Source organism: Typha latifolia, chromosome 13 (assembly GCF_019914945.1).
Source record: "Typha latifolia isolate L0001 chromosome 13, TyphaL0001v2, whole genome shotgun sequence".
Classification (NCBI taxonomy): Eukaryota; Viridiplantae; Streptophyta; class Magnoliopsida; order Poales; family Typhaceae; genus Typha; species Typha latifolia.
In genome coordinates, this window is record NC_133098.1 from 8,126,803 (window position 1) to 8,151,857 (window position 25,055).

Sequence of the window (25,055 nt, forward strand, 5' to 3'; positions counted from 1 at the left end):
AGAGGCTGATCATGAGGGTGTCTTGATGACTTATAGGAGGCTATCACAGAGCTACACGTAGTTAGGGTTGAGGCGAGATGTGAGGAGTTTTGTCTGTGCTCATGAAGTCTGTCAAACGACAAAGGCAACCACATTGAAACCGGTCGGATTACTTCAGCCTCTACTGATACCGGACCGTGCTTGGAAAGACATTTCTATGGATTTCATATAAGGTTTTTCATTGGTACGTGGCTATTCCGTTACTTTTATAGTGGTTGACAGATTGAGCAAGTATGAGCACTTTTCTATATTGTCGCATCCATTCTCAACCAAGTCAATAGCTGAAATTTTTGTGAGAGATGTTGCTAGATTGCATGGTATGCCACGCACGATTGTCTTTAAACGTGATCGTGTATTTGTGAGCGACTTTTGGGTGGAGTTTTTTAGATTGTAGGGAACTCGATTGAAGTTCAGTTAGGCCTACCATCCACTGACGGACGACCAAACCGAGGTGGTCAATCAAGAGATTGAGCAGTATTTATGATGAGTTGGAGTTCTTATCGTGGGCGAAGTGGCTTTATAACACCGCCCACCGCAGCAGTATTCTATGACTCCATTCGATGTGGTGTATAGGCGTACAGCTCCGACATTACATGCCTATGACCCTATGGCATCTGCGGATTGGACAGAGGTGGACTTAGCATTGATGGATAGAGATGCTACATTGAGAAGGTTGCGTGCCTATCTTAAACTTGCTCAAAACTACATGAAGCAAGTTTATGATTGTAGCCATCGAGAGCAGAATTCGACATTGGCAGTTGGGTGTTCGTGAGGATGCAACCGTACCGATAGGTGACCTTGTGTTCGATGTGAAATCAGAAGTTAGCACATCGCTACTTCAGTCTGTTTTGGGTGTTAAAGCGTATCGATCCGGTTGCGTATCACTTGGAGCTGCCTAAGGGGTCGAGAGTACATCCGGTCTTCCATGTTTCCTTATTGAGGGAGCAGATTGGAAATCATGAGGTTGTTGGATCAGTTCTACTGGAGCCATTGGAGGAGACAGAGATTGTGGAGGTAGTTCGTGTACTTGTGAGGCGCCGACGACGTCATAGTGCCAGATTGGAGATGGAGGTTCTAGTCGAGTAGTTGGGCAAACCATCCGACAAGGCGACATGGGAGTTGGAGACGAACATCTTAGAGTGTTTCCCCGACTTTGCACCTTGAGGACAAGATAGGAGAAGCATTGTAACAACCCAATCCCAAAAAATAATAATAATAATAATAATTTTTGCATGGGCACGACGTGGCCGGCCACAATGTGACCGGCCTCGTGCCCATGCAATGGGGCTGCGTGGGAGAGGTGCCACGCACCCCCCCTCGCGTCGCCGCAGCTACCGCCAACCTCCCACCGCCTTCCCTCTCTCTCTTTAAATTTCTCTCTCTCTCTCTCTCTCTCTCTCTCTCTCTCTCTCTCTCTCTCCGAGGCCGGACTATCGCCGCCGCCGCCACCTCCACGAGCGTCGGTGAGCTCTTTCTCCTCCTCTCTCTTCTTCTCTCTTCTTCTCTCTCTCTCTCACTATCTCTCTCTCTCTCTCTCTCTCTCTCTCTCTCTCTCTCTCTCTCTCTCTTTTTCTTACCTTGGGCTCGGGCCCGTCGGAGCCGAGCCGCCGCGAGAGGCGGCCGGGCAAACCCGGCCACCGCCGCCCAGCCCCCTCCCCGCCGCCCGGGTCCGCACCTCCCTCCTCGTTCTTCCCTTCTTCTCTTTTTCTTCTCTTCTCTTCTCTTCTTCTTTTTCTTCTTCCTTTCTTTCTTCTCCTTCTTTCTTCTTCTTCATCTTCCTCGGCTTTTTCTTCCCTTCGCAATAGTGCCGGGCTTGGCCCAAAGATCAGAGCAGCAAAGAAGCCGAGCCCAAGATCAGTGACAAGGGATTGCTCCCTTTTAATTTGTTTATATTAATCATATGATTTAGTTTCTAAAATATAGGTAAATCAGTTATCTAGATGATAGATTATTTTGATAATTTATACTCACTAACATAAGTATTAGTTAAGTATTATTAGTATAATAATTTATTAATTATAGTTATAAGTACTTGCATATGATTATATATAGTTTTGCCACTGTTTATTAGATTAATACATGTAATCATATTGATAATAATCTTATATTTTATATAGTTAGTTCTATTAAAAATAATTAAATTTTATAAGTTTCTATTAATGTTTATGTATGCTTATACATGCATATATTTAATACATTTGAGTATACAATGTGTTTCTAGCACCTTATTATTATTATATATTATTTTCTATGCAATAAAATGCTGAGCTCAGATAATTACTTTTGTATTTATGAATAATGATTAATATATGTATGATTAGTAACTAGTTAAGTAAAAGTAATAATTGCCAAATAATTGAATAAGGTTATCATAATTATATATATATAATGTATATCAAGTTATTTAATAAAATCAAATAATTTATTATATTTTACACCAATGAATTCTAAATGGGATAAATGGCTGACATCATATCATTTAAATATTTTCAGACCCCGAACCCCTTATGTGAGACCCCGTGGATCCTGACGATGAGTTGATGTTTGACTGACGGACGTGAGAGATGCGTGGTTCGTGTCTTCTTATCAGACTGTGAGTAGTCTTATCCCTTAGACGCCTTTCTTAAATTAGGTTATATTATATATTTGTGTATATGCATGTTTTGGCCTCCAGCATGATTATATGATTTTATCTAGAGATGATTATAGTCGAGCATATTTTATCATGCATTCGATTATGCTGATTTGGAATAAGAGTACATTGGTGATATATATAGAGATGATCAAAGATAATTCTACTATTATGATTGTTTACCGAGTTGATCTGTAGCATGAGTATGCATGTAATAGATTAGCATGAGTATGCATGTGTTGACGATACTGTTGGAGACTACATTGCATCATTTTCTCTTGATTCCTATTCCACCTAAATTCCTGTTATGCATTGACTTGTTATCGTACTGGATATATGCATATGATTTGTTATTTAGAAGGAAAGCATGAAATGTGATTGATAGGATAGTTGATAGAAAGCGTGAGGATACCCGAGTGGGCGCGAGGGTTAGGACGCACTTGGTGGATGATTGATCGCTCGACATGGTCGCGATCCTGTTGGCCTTACGTCTGAGGTCGTTAGTCTGTGTGCGCAGCAGAATTTCGGACACATGCCGTTCGCCAGGGCATATGTGGCGAGTTATTCTCACGAGATTTCTATCAACTATGTGGGTGCCCGGTCCGGATGGATGTTGATACCCTAGCGGGTGGCGGGGTATGGTTATATTAGAGATACTCTTGCGGGTGGCGGAGTATGCTCTGAGTCTTTGGACATGATGTTGAGACCGGTTACTGAGTATTGATTGTACACAGTGGTCTAGTACGATGATATTATACCGAGATGTCGGTGATGATCATGATGTTGAGAAATGCATATGATTTCATTTTTATCTGACATACCTGCTTATTGAGTGGTCAATATATATCATATATTGTTGCATTTGATATCATCGCATGGTCATGGTCGGCATGCATCATATATTATATTTGATAGAGAGTTATGATGATCATATGACATGGAGATTTGTTTATTCATTGTCGAGGATTGTATACTTTTATCAATATGACATATTATCTACTTTTTAATTATGTATTATTGAGGATGCATTCATATACTCATTCATGACATGATGTTGCTTTCTAATTCATATTATCCAGTACATGATTTACTCTCTGTTTGGCATCACTGATTTGGGGTAAGGTCTATTCACTGAGCCTTTTGCTCATGACTCTCTTTATTTCTTTTCTAACCCCCCAGATTTGTGGTACGTGATAGCGACCTGAGATATCTTGAGAAGATATTTTAGAGTGATGATGAGGTGAGCTATAGATGCGAGATGGTATAGATGATGGTTTATATAGAAATTGAGTTATACTAGTATTTGATATTTGTACTCTTTTGTATTAGACGATGATTTATATAATACAGGTCGAATCATAGTGTACTCTTGTATCAGTTATTTAATGGTATCTTGATGGTTTTTTGTGGCCTGTGTGGGCCCTGCTAGATTGTGTAGCAGTCTAGTGTATATTATTGTGGACTTTGATATTCATATGTTAACAGGTTTATTTGGTTAAGAGTATGATTTATTTGGCGATGGATTATGTGATCATGGATAGGTTAGCAGGTTTTTTTGATGATGTCATGATTATATGTGCACAGGAGAGTATCTGTGCATGACGGGCCCCGCCCGACTTGTCGCGTGCGCTGTGCGTGCCGTGTGGGCGCGTGGGCGTGCACATGCCGTGCCGGGCGGGGGCGTTACAAGCGTGGTGGGCTGATACACTTTGCTGGAGTCTTTTCTTATTACATTAGTTGTTTATTTTTAAGAAAATAAAGTTTTTGTAGGCCGCATTCGAACGCGAAAGGGGGTGCTTAAATGCCCTTGCGAACACTTGCATTAGTTCACAAAGACAGAGAATGCAAAATGTGCGTTTGAATGCAGTCGGGCGCATTTGAATGCCCACATTTTGTGCGTTGGAACGCGATCAGCGAGAGTCCACTATTATTAGGGTTAATAATTATTATTTTAGCTTATTTGTTAGCCTCTTAAAAGGTGTGGATGGCAACCAAAATTATTATGATAAATGAATATTGATTTTTATCTTCTTGTATCCTCTCTCTAGTCTCTCTACCCTAATCTCCCTCCTCCCTCTTCACTAACCAGCCCACCTCTAACGTTGGTAAGGTCTCATCTATCTTCTAATCTCCCTCGCCTGTCGAGTCTTCCCTCCTCTTTGGGATCTCGGACACTTCTCCCCTTTCATCCTTATCTCTTAAACTACATCAACCATCCACCCTCATCTCCATTCTCATCCATAACCCTGTCATCATCTCCACCCGTCACCACCACCATCACCCCCACTCTTTCGTATTTTTAAACTATAATTTTTACCACTCTTTCGTATTAGAACATCACCCCCACTTTTTGCATATTCAGTTAGAATATGCGAAGGGCATAAATACCAAAATTGTAGATCAGGAAGTTATGAATCAATCAACCTTAGTTTTGTAATTTTTTGACTATGGGAGAATATCTGATAAATATTTTTTCTCGATTGCACGGACTGCTTTCCTGCAACCGATCCAATTATTGAAGAGGACCTTCTTTACTTATCACCATCTTGATGTTCTAACCTTCCTCGTCTGTCGAGTTCTCCCTCTTCCTTGGGATTTCGGCCCCTTTTTCCCCTTCATCCTTATCTCCTAAGCTCCACAACCCATCCACCATCATCTCCATTATAATCCCTAACTTTATCATCACTACCACCCTCATCACCACCATCACGCCCACTTTTGAGTATTTTCTTCTCAGTTACAGTCATAATTTGTGAAAGGCATAAATATAAAAAATATAGATCAAGAGGTTACGGATCGACACCCCTAGTTTAGTAATATTTTGACTATGGTAGAATATCTGCGGAATATTCTCCCTTGGCTGCACGAGCTACTTCCTACAGCCGATCTAGATTGAGAATAGGACATTCCGTTCTTATCAGAACGCCTGATTTGCATTCATGAAAAAACCCCTAGACATAAGTATGTATCTAAATACTAGGCAATGATATCACTCGTTCGCTTAAGCAAAAGTCCGAAGAAATATAAAAAATGAAAGCAGAGATGAAGGCCAAGATTTTAACGTGAAAAAACCCAAACGGGAAAAAAACCACAGATCCAAACTCAGATCAAAACCAATCATTAGGATAGTAGCAGTTACAAGACTGACTCACAAAACAATCCATCGATCCAAACGACTTTGTTCCTCTCAGTCTTGCTCACTAGAACCTACGATTCACTGTTTCTTGTGATTGATGTCCAACCTCAGTAGCCCTCAAGATTGATCTTTCGTCTAGATAGCCCTTAGGACAAAAGATTAAGCTTTTTAGAAGAGTAGGACCTTGTTAGTTGAAGAACCGATGTAGCGTCAAGAAGTCTCCTTCAAAATTGCTTCTTCAACCCCCTAGAGTTAGGGCATCACAATACTTATATATGATCTTCAAGATAAAGCCAAATCCAAGTCTTATCCGAACTCACGAAAGTCCAAGAATTTCAAACTTCGTTGGTGCGTTCGAATGCGGCCCGGGTGCGTTCGAACGGCCTGACTTGATCTTAGGTGCGTTCGAACGGGCCCAAGTGCATTCGAACGCAACAGCTTGAATTTCTCAGGTTGCGTTCGAATGCGTTTGTGAACGCTGCTCTCAGTCTATGTGAACGCATGTACCCACGTTCGAACGCGCTTGTGAACGCAACTCTCGGTCTGTGTGAACGCATGTACCCACGTTCGAACATACTTTTGAACGCAGCTCTCGATCTGTGTGAATGCATGAGCCCGCGTTCGAACGCGCTTGTGAACGCAGCTCTCGGTCTATGAGAACGTGTGAGCCCGCGTTCGAACATGCTTGTGAACACATCTCTCTATCTGTGTGAACGCATGAGAATGTGCTGTGAACGCGATGTGAACTCATAAACTTTTCTCCAATAATCTTGCAATTCTTCAAACCAGAGATTTTTTAGACTTGTATAAAAGCCCATATACATGTATAAATACACTTAGAATATTTTGTACACAATTGCCAACAATTAAAAAACCTAACAATCTCCCCATTTGACAATTTGTGACAAAACATCTAGATTACAAGATATTACAAATAATTCAAAATGAGCATTCAACAAGTCTAGAATATTTAGCACATCAATCCCTGCAAATAAAAATATACTGATCCAAGATCAAGTGAAAATAACTAGAAGTGAAAAAATAATAATTCAAACACAAGTTCTCAAGCAAACACAAGTTCACAGGATCTACAAGTAAACACAAGTTCACAAGTTCTTCAAGCAAAATTATTAAACTTAAACTAGTAAACTCCCCTACACCAGTAAACTCCAAAACTCTAAACTCACTCCAAACATTTAAACTCTCCCCATTTTTGACACAAATTCCAAAGACTATGAACTAGGAGGAAACTGACGATGAAGAATCGACAACACGGAGTCGAGCACGGTCCGCTGACGAGCTTACTCAGCTCGTAAATCATTCACGGCCAAATGTAAGTCCTGCACCTGAGTGCTAAGCTGATCAAAATGGTCAAAGAACTGTGGTAACTCCCCCTCAGGATGAGATGAATCATCATCAGAACTGTCATCATAACTGTCGAGGTGTGATGGACATCCAACGACGGAAGAAGAGAATGGCTTGAGAGGAGACGGCTGATCATGAGCTTGACTCCGCTTAAGTGTTATCCGATCCAACGGTTTTTGAGCAGTAAGTCCATCTCCAAAAGTTACAACACCTATCCATAGACATATATGCTTATAACATCCGCTATCCAAATACCATATTTTAGAATTAAGGCCTTCAAAGTGGTGTGCACAATATAACATTTAAGATAATTCTTTCTAACCTATATAGATTTTGTTCTAACACCATAATAAAAGTCATGTATAGATTTTTGTAGCAATATGCAATGAGGTCTATTATGTCCTATAATACCATAGTGAAAATAAATAGGAAAAAAGTCTTTTTCTTATATCATTATGGATTTTAATACTAGGATTTACCTTCCATTTGCGCAAATTCTCACTACCAAAGTTGTTGGTACTTCTGGGCACTTCAGGTTTAGTTTTCTTAAGTATTTCGAGTTTTGTCCTGGCTTCTTCTTTTAGTTAATTTGTAACCCTTAATGAAAAGTCCATGCTCTTCTCTAAATTTATATTTGAATTTGTTCCTTCTAGCTCATATGCTTTTGTTATATGCTTTTGTAGTTCCCAGTATCTAAATGTTCGAAATGACGTTCAAACCTCATCAAAGAATTTTGCCTTCCACTTGAAACTTACAATTAATCTTATATTTATGCTCTCTTATCTAGACACATGAAGAACAAGAAAATATTGTTATCTCATTTGCCAATTACATTAAAACCATATATTTATGCCCTCTTATCTATTTATTTTACCCGAAAGATATCAAAAAGTAACGTTAAGGATATTCACGTAAAAATTTTGGATGCACACATTAGATGCACATAAATATAAAATTTAGAATAGAGTATATGCCAGAGGTTCCTACTATCTCTTAGAAAAAAGAAATTATTGTTACCCACTCTTCGGATCTATTGAAACATTCACTAATCCCACAATTTTATCATTATAATTCCTACCTTAAATCAAGAAAGAAAAAAAAAAAAACTTCTTCATCTTTTCCTAAGTAGCGCATTGACCTTTCTTCATAATCTCATATAAGTATGAGTTGTTCTCACCAAATTGAGGCATGTTTCTCTAGTTTAATTGCCATAATCTTCACCTTAGTATGCTCCTACGAGAGTCACTGTACTCAAATATTTGCTCCACAACATAGAAGTCATCTAGTTGTATCCTTCCCTCAGACTCAGGAATGTCCACCTTCATGTGTAGATCTCATTGTAACTTAAAGAGTCCCTCCGAGGATGGCAGCATAACGTGGCTAGAGATTTCATGCTTCCAATCATGACCGAAATCGACATGTTTTGAAGACTCTTTGCTTCATGATAGATATCATGAATTTAATTTCCTTACAAACACTGAAGTTGATATTTAGTAATTTTTTTACTAACCTACTATATGCATATCGTTTAAACCCACTGTAATTTATTTTTCATTTCCTGCTTAAGTAAAAGTTAAATTAAGTTCACTTTGAACTTTTTGTAGCTTCTATAAATCCCACATATTATCCTCAACTGATTTGATTTATGTGCACAAAATATGAAACCGATTCCAACTTAGAATACATCCCATGTATGCTTCTATGTAACATTCACTCTTGTACTGTCAGTCTTCTAATGTGCAAAGAAATTGTTCTATGCTACATCATATACACTATTATAGTACCAAGAGGAGAGGACCAAGATTAGACCTCTCAAACCCAAATATTAATGATGAAAATAATGAAAATTCGAAGAAAATTCTTTCCAACAATACATGGTACTGATGATTGGAACTATCCTTAAAAAGGCAGCTACTAAAGAAAAAATAAATAAAAAGAGATACATGCATCAAGAAAAAAATATATAAAGCTTTGATCTTTTCAGTACTCCCAGCATGCATACTAAAGCTACAGTACTTTGTACATTGTTGTCAGAAGCATCCACATTTCAACATATTATGGGAAGAAATGTTGATGAAAACACTGCATCTAGAATGTTTTTTTTTTATTCTTCTTTTAATTGTTTTTCAATTCAGTTGCAGAAATTCTCTTTCAAGAGTACCAACAAACACAGCCTATTGTTTTGCGCTGCATATCACATTCTTTCTCACATCAAGACTGCTGAAGCAAAATCGTGATTAACTACAATAAACATTTGGTGCATAATTCATGAACTCAGCCAGAAACCAATCCTGCAATCCCAATAGCTTCCCAAGTTGAAAGCATAAATATAAAGGTTGCACTCAGTAGTGCTTATTGCACATTTGAAAAGAAAGACACTGTTAAGGCTGATGCCAATCGACTAAACAGGTGAGACAGCCTCAATTTCCTGTAGCCTAAGTGTAACAGCTCTCTTATGGGCTTCTAGCCCTTCAACTTCAGCCATCTTGGCCACATATGGTCCAAGTCTTCTTAGCCCTTCCTCTGAAAGAGACTGCACAGTAATGTACTTCAGGAAAGAGCTTAGTGAAACACCGCTGTACATCCTTGCATATCCGTAAGTTGGAAGGACATGATTAGTCCCACTTGCATAGTCACCCACACTCTCTGGAGTCCATTGCCCTAAAAACACTGAACCTGTAAGAAGAAATATAATCCAGTTAAGTGTTCAAATCAGCATGGCAAACCAAATAAGCAAATTAAAATAAATACGCCCAGTCCAACGGTCCATAAAATACCGGCATTCTCAATGAAACCTTCCCATCTTTCTGCATCCTTGACATTAACTATCAAATGTTCAGGAGCATACAAATTTGAGAAGGATATTGCCTGCACAAAGGGTGGAAAAAGATAAAGTAACATGTTTGATGGGCCTCAAAGAGCAAGCAAGTCCACAATTGAAGCTGTGGTCGCGCATGAAATCCTAACAATAATTCCATGGTTACAAGCACAAGTGCTTTTAAAAAATATCTAGGGCAGACACCAACCTCTACCATATCATGGGCAAACACTATGAAGCTGTGGCTAAGTGCTTTTGAAGCAAATTCTCCTCTAGGAAGGCATGCACATTGTTTGCTAACTTCAGCCTCAATGGCGCCAACATCAACACCATCTCCAGCAATGACAAGGACAACCTGACTATCTGGACCATGTTCTGCCTGTAGAAAGTACCACGCCAGCCAATAAGAACTCAATGGATTTATTGATCAATATAGATTATCAACAAGGATAAGTTATTCGATAGGCACTTAAGCAGTCTCTTGCTGTAACATCTTTAAAGAACAAGGTTCACTATTCATTGAGTCTATGTATATAGGTAATAGGTGATGTATTATTGTATACTATCACTTGTCACATAATATGAGAAAATTGCACTGAAGTGTGAGTACATACTGACATACACAAGCAAGTAATACATAATCCTTAAATAAAAAAAATGTTAAACAAATGGAGGGAAAATTGCACTGAAATGTGAGTATACCTGAGACAGTAGGTCTGCAGCTACATGAATTGGGTTGGCATATTTATCAGCAATAACTAAAACCTCTGAAGGCCCCGCAGGCATGTCGATAGAAATCATAGCTTCGCTATTCTGCACTCCGTTCAACAGTCATATCATGTTCAGATCAATGAAATAGCCAGTGACACAATATGTATGGCTATATACATACCTATGTACATGTACATATGTGTGTATACACACTACACACATACACACAAGATTTTGGAATGTCATAACCAAAGATGCCTGTATAATAAACAAATGACTTTTGAAACCATAATTGTTTTAATAAGATATTAAAGTTGTTTAGGCCAACAAATAATCTAGATATCGCTCCGGCCTAAGGTACATAGGAATAGCATTTTCTCCAACAGTATGATTTTCTTTTTTTTTCTCAATGCAGTCATTTATCATGCAAAGGTCTGTACTATCATCAAGGAAGATAACATATAAGCAGCTGCTCTGATAAAAATACAATGCAGACAATAATAAAGAAAATTAAGATAATGTTGCAGAATTTTTTTTTGGGGGTAGTGCAGTAAAGAAATTAAAAAAGCTGCAAAGTGAAAAATTATACTTGGAGTATCATTTTTGCAGCCGTGACATACTGGTTTCCTGGCCCAAAAATTTTCTCAACCTGCAAGAGAAACAAAAAAAATTCTAACAATCTGATTCACAAAATAGGAAGAGATCTTAAAAGTGAAAAGTGAAAAGTAAATAGCCCACAAACTAAATTGTAAGAATACTTGCTAAAATACCTAATAGAAATATGCATCAACATTCAACCATCTTTCCATATTTTCATAGTTATAAAACAACAGATTGAGCCCACTAAGGATACTGTGAAGTGAGAACAAAATCAAGAAATGTTAAGCATATGGAGGCATATTTGTTGTATTGAAAAGCATCAAACATAAAACAGAAGCACCCTAAGGAGGGAGCTGCCTTAAACAAGAAATAAATAAAATCTACGTTGAAAATCTCATCCCGTAGTTTGCAAGCCAACTGTTTATACTAAATACACAACTGAAATAAGGGTCTTGATAGGTTCCAAATGTCAGTCAATAAGCTGTAGCATGGTTCCCATATACATGAAGTCAAAATATTCCAACTTTTAGGGGGAACAATAAAATAGCTAGCAGCCATACATCTCTGTATCATCAATTATTTCCACTAGTATATAGTATACTTTACATGTTATTACCTTTGGACATGATGCAGTTCCCCAAGCCATAGCTGAGATAGCCTGCAGGTAGAATGCCACAATAACTGTTGACAAAAGTGCCTAAATGAATTTTTCTGATAAATCAACTATCAAGATTCTTCTACCTGAGCTCCCCCAGCTTTAAGTATGTGTGTCACGCCAGCTTTCTTTGAACAATAAAGAACCTCCTGGAAAGAGAATGATTATACTAAAACCTGTATGAAATCAGTAATACTATGATTTTCCACAAACATTACCTTACAAATACTACCATCACGACTTGGAGGAGTTGCAAGAACAACAGTTTTGCACCCGGCAATCTGTGCAGGCTGTCCCAGAAATGAAATCAAAAGTCAACCAGGTCTACAAGAGGCAAAAAAACTTGCCATAAATATGACTAACCCTTTAAATTAATTTGAAGGGAGGAAGAAGCATACTACTGCAAGCATCAAAGCTGTTGACGGTAAGACTGCAGTACCCCCTGGAACATAAAGTCCCACAGAGCCAATGCATCTTGCTAATCTTTTGCACCTCACACCCTATCCACATTCATCACAAGAAAAATAAGCGTGTGAAAGCAAACAGCATGACAGTGAGGTTAATATAGAATATAGGCCTTACTGTCATATTCTCAGTAATTTTTTCAGGAACCTTTTGAGCAACATGAAATGCATAAATATTGTCATATGCTACATCAAATGCTTCCTTCACAGCTGGATCAAGCTACAATGAGACAAATAATTAGGATAATCAAATTTAAAAAGTGAATAATATCCACACACACACACATGCGCGTGCAGACAGTAAACTTCTTAGAGAAGATTGATATAACAAATAATATTTTGTGCATGAAATAAATGCAATAAACATATTCTCATTTCAAATACAAAAGAATTATGAAACATAGTGATACATTTAGTTAGGATCTTTTCTTACTGCATTAGTTATTTATTTTTATTAAAATAAAATTTCGGTAGGTCGCGTTCGAACGTAGGAGGGGTCACGTTCGAACGCGGTCGGGCGTGTTCAAACGCTGCGTTCGAACGCCTGCATCGCGTTTGCACACACAGAGAACGCCTTTTGCGCGTTCGAACACGATCAGGCGCGTTCGAATGCGATCGACTGGAATCCTCTAGAATTAGGGTTAGTTATTATTATTAGGAATTGTTGGCTAACCTCTATAAAGGTGTGGATGGCAACCACATTTATTATGCTATTGGATTATCGATTTCTTGCCTCCTATCTTCTCTCTATTCTCTCTACCCTAATTTTCCTCCTCCCTCTTCACCAACCTATCACCTCTACCGTTAGCAAGGTCTTTTCTAACTTCTAATCTCCCTCGTTTATCGATTTCCCTTTCTTTAGGATCTCGACCATTTCTTCCTCTTCGTCTATATCCCTTAAACAACACCACCCATCCATTCTCATCTCCATTATCATCCATAACCCTAACTTCCACTCCACCCGTCACCACCACCATCATCCGCAATATATCGTATTTTTGTCCCAGTTGCAGTTCGAATCTGCGAATGGCGTAAATACGAAAAACGTAGATAAGAGAGTTACGGATCGATTTCACTTGATTTCGTAATTTTCTGACTACGGGAGAATATTTGGCTAATATTTTCCCTCGGTTGCGCGGACTGTTTCGTGCAATAAATTTAGATCTTAAAGGAATTATTCCGTAACCTATCACATAGTCATCTTGAGATCCCCTATCAAGATCTTACAGGAAGAGAATCATATATTATGATAGGTCAAAGAAAGAAAAGAAAAATTGTCCATATGATCAACCATCAACAGGCATCACTTCATACAGACTAATCACATGTAGGATCCCATGCACCAAGATGCACTCTTTTGAGCTCCATTGCTTGAAGTCAGGCAAAAGATATTGATAAGATTTGCTTAACCAAAAAAGTTAGCAGTTCCTCTAAAATTCTTTTTTAACTTCTATAATAAGATGAATAATTTTATAACTTTTATCTCTTAGTAAGACAGGAATTTTTGTAAGCATTACCTATATCTATCTAGAAGTTTCCACAAACTTATAACACACTATGCTAATTCTAAGATGAAAAAGGTGGCTGAGAGGACAGAATACAAGTATGAGCAATGATACAAAAGCTATACAAGATATTTGTGTTACGTAGACACCTCCCAAGATTCCCCAGTTCAGAGAACCCCCAGAAGATTGTGTTACATAACAGAAGTTACTAACAAAACCCCAAGAAGAATTTCTTTCATCAACACGTTCACTAACTTGCCGGTCAAAATTATGCAAAGACAAACGGCATACCTCTGGATCTGGCAGATCAGACACAAGCTCAACTATTTTATCCAGCACAACCTTGTCAAACTTTGTAGTGTAACTGAAAAGACATCAGAAATTAAGAATTAAAATGTCTAAAAATTGACCTCAAGAAGTAATAACAACTTCATCATCGCTCATAATAGAATGTGATTATAGTATACATAGTGGGGACACTGACTCTATTATTGCAGCATCACCTCTATCCCGAACATCATCTACAATTGGTATAACCTAAAAACAAAAGGTACAATATTTTCATCATCATTTGAAATAATTACTTGAGCAATGATTCTGTATGATGAAAAGAATAGGAACCCCACCGTACTAAAGATGGAAGTGAAATCAATACGAGGACGAGCCTTAAGGGCATCAACCTCAGCGTGACTTAGTTCTGCCAGTCTATAAGATTTCATGGAGCACCTAATAGTATGGCCTCTGAAAACTGCAATGATCACAAATATATATTACCACACATACCATTGGCACTTCTATTTAATTATTTGCATACTGCCTGTTCTGCAATTCACACTTAGTTCATAGTCAAACACTGATAAATAAATATGAATCATAAACAAGCTAGTAAAATAGTTCACAGCTGGGATTACTATTTACCACCAAAACCAAGATTTGAAGAAATGAACAAGATGATTGTTTCACATACCTTTAGGCGAAAGATAACGGTTATAATTTGTAAGCTTAGGGCCACTAAATACTCGAAATTGGCATCCAATTGGCGAGCTGATAAATTGGTCAGTCCATGCAAAAGACACAAATGCAACATCCATCAATAACCTTTTGTCCTGTAATTTAGATAGGAAAAAATAGATACAAAAAGAATCATACTCAAAATTATCCTCATGGTCATGGAAACAGGGTAAAAGGAAACTATGTATACAGTAATAGTGAACAAAATTTTTGTTAAGCTATAGGCTAGACAAAAGGGCTAGTCTTTCCCGGTATGGGTTGGATAACTAGCCAACCCTCCCAAACAGGACCACAACAAGCCCAAACCATATGCATATAGGGCTCTGATGGAAAATCCATCAAATATCAACCCCAATGTGTCCACGGAGGAATACATCATCATTCCATACCATTAAAACATATTATATTTAGAGGTTATTTACTTCAACATACCATCATCGAGATAATAGATTCAAGAGACTAATGAATGCAAGTCTAATTCAAATGGATAAAACTAAATTCAAGGTTCAAAAAATTGAGATCGGGATAGGGATTGGCCTTCTGAAGAAACGATATGTATCGGCTGGTTCGGCCATATCGGTCGTATTGGTCGCCTAGATCGGATCAGACTTTTTAATTATGTAAAATTCTAAATATTATTTAAGAATGCAGAAAATTTTCTAAAAATTTAAAAAAAAGTTTACCAAAAATAAGAAAATAAAGAAAGAAAAACTATGGTGCAATAAAAATTGAAAAGAAGAAGACATTAAAAAGAGAGTGAGCGGAAGAAAATAAAAAAAAATCATGGTGCAGTGAAGAAGAAGAAGAAAAAAAGAGAAGAAAAAGGGAGAGAGTGGAAGAAATGAAAAAAAAAAACTGAGAGAGAAATAAAGAAATTAATTAAAAAAATTATATATCGGAGTTTGTTGGAGTTCGCCGAAGTTCACCAGAGCTAGATCTCTCCGTGAAAGAAACAATAATTATATGATAAGGAGAGAAAAAAAGAAAGAAAGAGTGAAAGAAAGAGAGTAAGAGAGAGTTCGAATCGGACCTGGATCGAGATCGAGTTCAGCCGATCCCGCGAATCATGACTAAATTCAGAATTACAAACTTTTCAAGAAATTAATTCGGAAAAAAGTCCAAATGACAGAAGTTTGACAAAATTTGAGACAATTTCTTTTTAGAAAAAGAAAGAAAGAGAACATGGAAGCAATTAAAAAAAGGTGCAATTTTTATTCCAAAAATTCACTTCCATAAGCATTCTACACAATCAAATTTGATTTGTGTTTAACAAATCAACTGATGGAATTAAGAGAACGAGTGAAGTTAAGTAGAATCAAAGAGTGAGTGGTAGGAGCAAATACCAAGAACTAAATAGAATAGAAGGAACAAAATGAGATCAAAAGGAGAGGGAGAAGAGATAAATAAAGTGGAGACGTGCCAAATTTTTGAACTTCAAAGGGATTGGGTGTTAGGGATGGGTAGGTCAGGGGTTGTGGGGAGGGTAAGGCACGTGTGGATGGAGTAGCAGTGACTTGTGTTCAGCGCTTCAAAATAGTGATAACCTAGGGTATATTTGTGACTTCTATTCGACTTCCTTTCCATGAGTGTATGGAACCTTTGGATTTTTCTTAGGGCCTATTTTTAGGGGTATATCCATGATTTCTATAGGCACAGAGTTTCATTAAATCATTGAAGACGGTTTGATACAAAATTTGAAAAGAAAATAAGGTTACAATAGTGATACAACACAACAATGAAAAACAAGATAATAAGCCCTAAGGCACAAACAAAATACAGCACGAAGCACAACCCTAAAGAATTTCTAGAGCAAAAGATCTAAAATAAGCCTGCAGTTCCGTTGTGATCAGGCAGTCAAAAATACCACTCTACAAATCCCTAGAAGGATGGAGAAGTAAGAATCCTCGACCTACAAAAAGAAAATAGAAACTCCACGAACGATCTCCTACTATCGAAGGATCAAAAAGGAGAAAGGAGGAGCACAACACCATGACCCGAGCTAGAGATGATATCGTATACACTCTAGCCCAAATTCCCATGGGTGAACTATTAGATCCAAGCCCTAAATATTAACTCTTTATGTTGAGTTAAGCCATATTAATTCATTAACAAGTCTAACCAGTTATCTAATGTGGTAAATTAGATAACAATATTAGCGTTGGTGTACCCATTTGGATCCGTCCAGGTGCATCGCTTTATGTATGCCAAGCATATCGATCATATGTTTTAATGGTCACGATCATGCTCAAAATAAGATCAGACAGTTGCTAGGGCACGTGTGGATGGAATGGCAGCGTCTTCCCTTCAGATTCAGAATGGTGATAACTTAGAAATTATGTATGGCTCTTATACGGATTCCTTTCTATTAAGTGCATGGAACCTTTGGATTTTGACATCTTAGGGCCTTGACTTTTTTTTTCTTTTTTTAGGAAAAGCCCGTAGACACAAAGCTTCATTAAATCATTGACGACAATTTGATAGACAAATTGAGAGGGAAAATATGGCAACGTTGAGCAAGTCTTACACTTGGTTACCACAATGAAACAACACTATAATGAAAAACATAATAGCAAGCCCTAAGGCACAAACAAAATACAACATAAAGCACAACCCTGTAGGATTCATAGGAGCAAAAGGCCTAAAGTTAGCCTACAACTTCGTCGCGATCTACCAGTCAAAGATACACGGCCCTAGAAATCCCTAAAAGGTTAGAGAAGCGAAAAATCCCTAACTACAAAAAGAAAATGAAAACTCTAGGAATAGTCACCTCCTGCCGAAGGATAAAACAAGGAGGAACACAACACTACTATCCGAGCCAAGGATGCGACTGTGACTATCGAATACATTCTAGTCGTAAGGCCTATTTGGAAACCCAAATTCCCACGGGTGATTTATTAGATCCAAGTCCTAATAATTATTTTTTGTTGACTTAAACCATTTTAATTGATTAACAATGTGATTTATTAGCTCCAAGTCTAACCAATTAGCTTATGTGGTAAATTAGATTACAATATTGGTGTTGATGTACCTGTTTGGACGAGTCCGGGTGGGTGCATTGCTCAATGTATGACAATAATCGATTGTATGTATTTAATAGTCATGATCACACTCAAAATAAGATATATTGGATTAGTTGGTGCAATTTTATGTAATGGTAAATTAGATTACGGTGTTGGTGTTGATATACCTGTTTGGACCCGTTCAGGTGGGTGCATTGCTCAATGTATGACAATAATCGATTGTATGTATTTAATAGTCACGACCACACTCAAAATAAGATATATTGGATTAGTTCATACAATTTTATGTAATGGCAAGTTTGTCGACACAAAACACTTAAACATATTGTACAATCTAAGATTAATGTAAGATAAAAAAACATACATTATGGAAGATTGTACATGCGAAGAGATTCAAAAAACCGATGCTGAACAAGTCAAATCATGGTTCGCCGAATCAGCTGATCCCGATACGGATCGACTGATCCGAAATCTCTCTCTTTCTCTCTTTCACTCTTTCTTCTCTCTCTCTATTACTCTCTTTCTTTCACTCTTTCATTCTTTTTTTTATCTCCTCACCATATAATCATTGTTTCTCTTACGGAGAGATCTAGCTTTGGCGAACTCCGACGAACTCCGTAGTATAATTTTTTAATTTATTTTTTATTTTTTTCTCAATTTTTTTCATTTCTTCCACTCTCTCCCTTTTTCTTCTCTTTTCTTCTTCTTCTTCTTCTTCTTCTTCTTCTTCTTCTTCTTCTTCTTCTTCTTCTTCTTCTTCACTGCACCTTGGTTTTTCTTTGTTTTGTTTGACTTTATTCTACTCACTCTCTTTCTAATCTCTTCTTCTTTTCAATTTTTGTTGCACCATAATTTTTCTTTCTTAATTTTCTTATTTTGGTGAATGTTTTTCTAAATTTTTAGAAGTTTTCCTGTATTTTTAAATAATATTTAAAATTTTACGTAATTAAAAAGTCTGATCCGATCCAGACGACCAATACGGCTGATCTGGCCGATACATATCGTTACATTCAAATTCAACTGGTAGGACTAGATCCGCACTACTGTACTGTGCATCCTAACATGAGAATCACATGTATTCTCTTAAGGAAACTAGGTTGGGTGTGAATTTAGTAATTAACGGATCGCCAATGCAAAGCTTACTAAGAAAATTTCAAAAATAGTTTTGAACTCAAATTTTCCTAATCACAAAGCATATTTTCTACCAAAGTAAGGAGAGTGTCAATATGACAGTCATAATACATACATTAGACAACCCAAATTCATAAAAAGTTATATGAATAAGTAGTCTGTACTGAATTGATGGCATCTCAAACAGGGAAAAAAATAATCTGAAAATTATAACTCTTATAGCGCTTATAATTTAAATTATAGAAGGCAATGATTCTAAATAAACTTTCTCAAAATCCTTCCAGACATCTGACATCAACTTATTTTTCTTTGTTCATCTTAAATAACAATATTACAGTTATCATCTTGAACTGTTGCAGTTGTAGATGCCACTGCAATTTCCTATACTGTAATAAAAAAAAAATAGCAGACTTGATACTCCTATTATATAACAGAAAAATTGTACATAATGGAAGACAGAAAGATACAGCAGTTTTTCTTATCTAGCCTTTTTGCAAAAGTTCACAATTAAATCAAAAGAGCAAAGCCCACATTCTAAAAAACTAGAATAGTGTTGGGCAATCTACAAAAACAGTCATATTATAGCATCTAGCAAGTGTTACATAACATTAATAAGCAAAGCATAACAAGGGGTTATGCATATTGAAGAAGCACGAAAAGACAAAGGAGATATCATTCCACTTATTTCTAAGAGTGGCACATTACACAAATCATCGAAGCACCAAAAAAAGTTGAACAAATTACAAGGCAGAGCAAGAAAGTACCTAGTTCTCAGTATGATCACAGAAAGGAAACTTCTTTGGTTAAGTTTCTTTGCTTCCCGAGCTTGAAGCAATCTCTTCCGGGGTTTAAACTCACTCTTTTCTCCAACCAAAAGAAAACCCCACTTTAGAAATCATCACAAATCAAAGAAAAATCGGCCAAGAAAGGTTTAAAAAAATAAGGACAAAACAATCAAGGACAGAAACAAGAAGATCAAATGTTCTTCTTGAGTAATATGGCAAATAAGATATGGGCATTGGGAAGAAGAAGTAGAAGACCTTTCCAGAAAGAAAGAAAGACCCGTCGGAGAGAGATGGGGGCGTCGACCGGCGGATGAATTGGGAGGCCTTCGGGGAGAGGGAGAGAGAGAGAGAGAGAGAGAGAGAGAGAGAGAGAGAGAGGGGGGAGAGAGATGCAGACGGGTAGGGTGAGACGGGTTATGGATAGGGTTAGTGAAGTTAAATTGTTAACTTTGTTAATCAATAATCAGTAGTCGGGTCGGTTTGGGTCTTAGGATTGTTTCGTTATTTATAATATGCGGATAAATAAATATTCATTATTCCTATCATATACAAATTTTCCTATATTTGTATTTATATTCTCGCAATTTGCAGCAAAAAATCCTTCAATTTTCTAATCGGCAAAAATAGGCTCCCCATTAATAAAATTACAATTTTGGGCCTGTTTTTTTATACTAATTTAGCCCTGACAAATCTCAAAAAGACTGTCGTGTCTTAAAAATGTTACACATCACCTATATAATTTATACGCATCGACTATATAAAATGTATGTTTTAATTTAAAAAACAATGACATGCACCACTTATATAATTTATACACATCGTCTATACAAAAGGTACGCTCTAATTTCAAAAAAACGTTACGCATCACCTATGCAAAATATACAATGCAATCTTCAACAATGTGCATATTAAGATTTCAGAAAAGATGTTATGTATCATCTGTGTAATTTATAATCATCACTTATGCAAAAGATAGGCTCTAATTTTTAACAATGTACGCATTGAGATGAAAAGGGTAAATTAGTCTAAATTAGTATAAAAGGCCTAAATTTGTAATTCGATAAATGGGGGTGGGGGGGGACTATTTCTGCCAACTAAATGGCTTTTTTTGCTACAAATTATCTATATTCTAATCCAAACTTTTTTAAAATCACCATATGTATCAAGTATCCATATTCAAGACATGTAACAACCCAACCTTTAAAAAAAAAATTATTGCATGGCACGACGTGGCCGGCCACGTGACACGGGCCCCGCCACCAATAGCCCCCCTCCCACCGCCTCTCTCTCCCTCTAAATCTCTTTCTCTCTCTTTTGCCGACGCCAGCCTATTGTCGCCATCACCATCATCCTTGGAACCCACCGTTGCCACCTCCACAAGCGTCGATGAGCTCCTCTCCCTCCCGCCCTTCCTCTCTTTCTCTCCCTCCCTCTCTCTCTCTATCTATCTATCTCCCTCTCGCACATGCCCAAGCTCGGGCTCGCTAGAGCCAAGCCGAGCCATCGGCGAGAGGCCAGTCGTTGGCTGGCGAGCAGCAGCTGAGTGCCCTTCCTGCCAGTCCGAGTCTGTACTCCCCTCCCCTCCCTTCCCTTCCCTTTCTTCTCTTCTTCTTCTTTCTTCTTCTTTCTTGTTTCTTCTTCTTCCTTTCTTCTTCTTCTTCTTTCTCAACTTCTTCTCCTCATGTTTCTACAACAGTGCTGGGTCGAGCCCAACACAAGTAGGAATGCTTTTCTTTATTTAATTTAATTTTATTTTTGTTTATTTATTTAGGTATTTCTTTCTTAATTAATGCAAATAGATTATTTAGATATTAATTATTTTAATAGTAATATATATATTCTTCAATATGATTATTATTAATTATAATTAATATAATTAATTATTAGGTTATAAACTATTACACATAAATATAGGTAATACTTATATTTATTTATTTATATTTATATTAGATTAATAGATAGATTTGTAAATTATAATTATTAGATTTATATACTAATATTCTTATGAGATACATTTTAAGTAATTCTAATAATTTATTATATATTATTACTTTTTAACAAATGAAATACTAGGCTTATTTATTTATTATTTTATAAAGTAAAGACTACATAATCACTAATTAATTAAGATAGAGTGAGAACCTTAACTTAATTACAATTAGGTTTTTATCTATATTTATATTTATATTTATATTTATAATTATAAATCTAACTAGTTATAAAGAGAATTAGAAATTCTAAAACCTAATAAATCATCATATTTTACATGAACGGATTTTAATTAGATAAACGACTAGTTTCATGTTACCTAAATATTTCAAATCCCGAACCCCCTATGTGAGATCCCATGAACCTTATTAGCGATGAGTGATGGTTGATTGATGGACATGAGAGACACGTGTATTGGGTCTTCTAATATGAGGTAAGTAGTCTTATCCCCTAAACGTCTTTCTCAAATTAGATTAGATTATATATTATGTACATGCATGTTTTGACCTCCAGCATGATTAGGCCTGTCAAAAAAACTCATGGGCTCGATAAAAGCCCGGCTCGAGCTCGGTTCAATAAGAGCCTGGCTCGAGCTTGGTTCAATAAGAGCTCAGCTCAAGCTCTAAATGAGTCGAGCCGAGCCCAAAAATCAAGCTCGAAAAAAAATCAAGCTGAGTCATTAGCTCGCTCGACTCAATTAGGCTCGGTTATATATATATATATATATATATATATGATTTATAACTATTGGATCTTGATAGGATATGTATAAATAGGGAGAAAGCCCTAACTTTCTCCCAAAATTTATGATTCTATGATACACATTGTTAGAGTCTTTTCTTATTGCATTAATTATTTATTTTTATTAAACTAAAATTCCTATAAGTTGTGTTCGAACTCCCTTGCGAATGCCTGCATCAGGTTCGCAAATACACTTAGATAGGATCTTTTCTTATTGCATTAGGTGTTTATTTTCATTAAAATAAAATTCCTATAGATCGCGTTTGAACGCAGGAGGGGTCGTGTTCGAATGCCCTTGCGAATGCCTACATCAGGTTTGCAAATATAGAGAACGCATATTGTGCGTTCGAATATGGTCGGGCGAGTTCAAACGTTTGCATTGCGTTCGCACTTACAGAGAACGTGTTTTGGTGCGTTCGGAATCCTCTAGAATTAGGGTTTCATATTGTTTTAGGATTTATTGGCTAGCCTCTATATATATGTGGATGGCAGCCGAATTCATTATGCAATTCGATTATTAATTTCTTGCCTCTTATCTTCTTTCTAGACTTCTCCCTCCTCCCTTTTCACCAACCTTCCACCTTTACCGTTGGCAAGACCTCTCCTAATTTTTAATCTCCCTTGACTATCGAGCCACCCCTCTTCTTTGAGATCTCGACCACTTTGTTCCATTCGTCTACATCCTTTAACCACATCCACAATCCACCTTCATCTCCATACCCATCTATAACTCTAATATCCACTCCACCAGTCACCACCACCATCATCCACATTATTCTACAGTTCGAATATGTGAAGATCATAAATATAAAAGTTGTAGATCAAGAAGTTACGGATCTAACCCAATTAGTTTCGTAATTTTCTGATTACCAAAGAATATTGGATGAATATTTTCCCACGGCCACGTAGAATGATTCCTATAATACATCCAGATCTTGACGGAATCGTTGTATAGCCTATCTTTGGTATCGGAACTTAACAAGTGGTATCAGAGCATATCAAATTGGTATCAAAGCAAGCGAACCTCAGACCTCCATTAATAGTTGAAATAAGGAAGATGACATCAACAAGGAAACCTATGGAGAGTACACCGATAAGGGAGGACTCAATCCACAATGACGCTAACTGTGAGGTCGATTCCTTTGGAGCGACCATGATAGGATCGAGTCAACCAACATCCATGAGTGCGAATATGGATGAAATTAGGGGCATGTTCCATACATTGATGCATAGAGTTTACTCAATTCAAAAGGATCACAATGATTTCAAGGAATATGTCAAGAACCAATTTGATTTGTTATCTCCTCGATGACGATTGGAGTTTCAAGAAGGACCAACGGTGGGACCCTATTGAACTGATACCCCACAGGTCCAGGTGCGTCATACGAGTGTCAATGATCCCCTCCGTTACAAAACCTAAGACAGGCGATAGTGGAACTTGAGAGGCGTGTGGCACTAGCGTGCTTCGTCAATGAGGAGGATTGGCACTTTGAGGATGAGGTTGATCCCTATGGAGATGGTGATGGACATGCTCGAGGATTTAGAGAAGGTGATCAACTTGCATAAGGGTTTAGATCGGAACCAAGGATCTTTTGCGAACCCGACAATGCTATTCAGGGGAGAACCGCGCACTTGGACTTTCCAAAATTCTAAGGCGGTGATCCAATGGATTGGGTGTTTCAAGTTGAGACCTTCTTTCGATGTTAGAGGAGGCACAAGACCCCCCGCTTGAACTCTCACACCTACCTAGGTGGAGGAGCGAAGAGCGAAGAGACTTTGCTTTCGATGTGATGAGCGTTTCACCCCCGATCATCGGTGTTCTAAACCGATCGGGAGTGTGATGCTTATCGACGATCTTGAGAAGGATGATGAGGTTGTTGATGGTGGAGAGTGTCCAGAGGAGGTCCATGAGGAGAATATTGAGGAGGGCGTGGAGGAAGATATCCAAGTTGAAATATCGATGCATGCATATTCGGGTACTTCCACGCCGAGGACGTTACGAATAGACAGACTCGTTAGAAAGCATTGTGTGCACATCCTCATCGATTCGAGGAGTACACACAACTTTGTAGATGAGAGGTTAGTGAGGAGATTGGGTTTGGATGCCGAGCCGACCACCGGATTTGATGGAGATGGCACGAAGCTTAGGGTGGAGAGCTTGTGTCGCCGGGTCGGTATACGGGTGCAAGGACACGACATCATTGTGGACTTGTATCCGTTGGTGCTGCGAGGAGCGGACATTGTCCTTGGTGCTCATTGGTTACAGAGTTTGGGACCCGTCGCATTTGATTTCCGGAGCATGTGGATGAATATAAATAAGGAAACAAAGATGTGCAATTTGATGGTGTTCGGTCTTCGTCGATTCCAACGATGCAGCCTATGATGGGGCTGCCTTGTGCGTATGATTTTGCCTATCTTCTTCAGTTAGGACCAGCAGGAGATGAGCCTTAAAC

At 37.7% G+C, this 25,055-nt stretch overlaps 1 protein-coding gene across 2 annotated transcripts; it reads right to left on the reverse strand.

Moving 5' to 3' along the window:
• Nucleotides 1–9,390: 9,390 nt before the first annotated feature.
• On the reverse strand, nucleotides 9,391–20,281 carry LOC140800323 (histidinol dehydrogenase, chloroplastic). Of its 2 annotated transcripts, none has more exons than XM_073155050.1 (16): nucleotides 20,128–20,281; nucleotides 19,852–19,946; nucleotides 14,893–14,969; nucleotides 14,552–14,673; nucleotides 14,410–14,462; nucleotides 14,217–14,289; nucleotides 12,539–12,640; nucleotides 12,355–12,456; nucleotides 12,175–12,246; nucleotides 12,043–12,105; nucleotides 11,918–11,959; nucleotides 11,291–11,350; nucleotides 10,693–10,803; nucleotides 10,199–10,369; nucleotides 9,950–10,040; nucleotides 9,391–9,848 (listed from the first exon to the last, which is right to left on the reverse strand). In XM_073155050.1, the coding sequence occupies exons 4-16, from the start codon at nucleotides 14,642–14,644 to the stop codon at nucleotides 9,574–9,576; spliced, it is 1,308 nt and encodes a 435-aa protein (XP_073011151.1). In that variant the 5' UTR covers nucleotides 14,645–14,673; nucleotides 14,893–14,969; nucleotides 19,852–19,946; nucleotides 20,128–20,281; the 3' UTR covers nucleotides 9,391–9,573. The 2 variants fall into 2 exon arrangements, with proteins under 2 accessions (XP_073011151.1, XP_073011150.1); XM_073155049.1 differs by having other exon boundaries at nucleotides 14,893–15,031; nucleotides 20,128–20,278.
• Between the last annotated feature and the right edge of the window lie 4,774 nt (nucleotides 20,282–25,055).

Bases quoted from the DNA above. Each gene is read 5' to 3' on its own strand.
- LOC140800323 (XM_073155049.1), bottom strand. From the start codon at position 15,016: ATGGATGTTGCATTTGTGTCTTTTGCATGGACTGACCAATTTATCAGC. The intron at 14,463-14,551 runs GTGGGGTTCCTA...TTTTGTTTTTAG, and splicing joins TCACTTCCATCTTTAGTACG to GTTATACCAATTGTAGATGA. The intron at 10,041-10,198 runs GTTGGTGTCTGC...CCCTTTGTGCAG, and splicing joins TTGCCCATGATATGGTAGAG to GCAATATCCTTCTCAAATTT.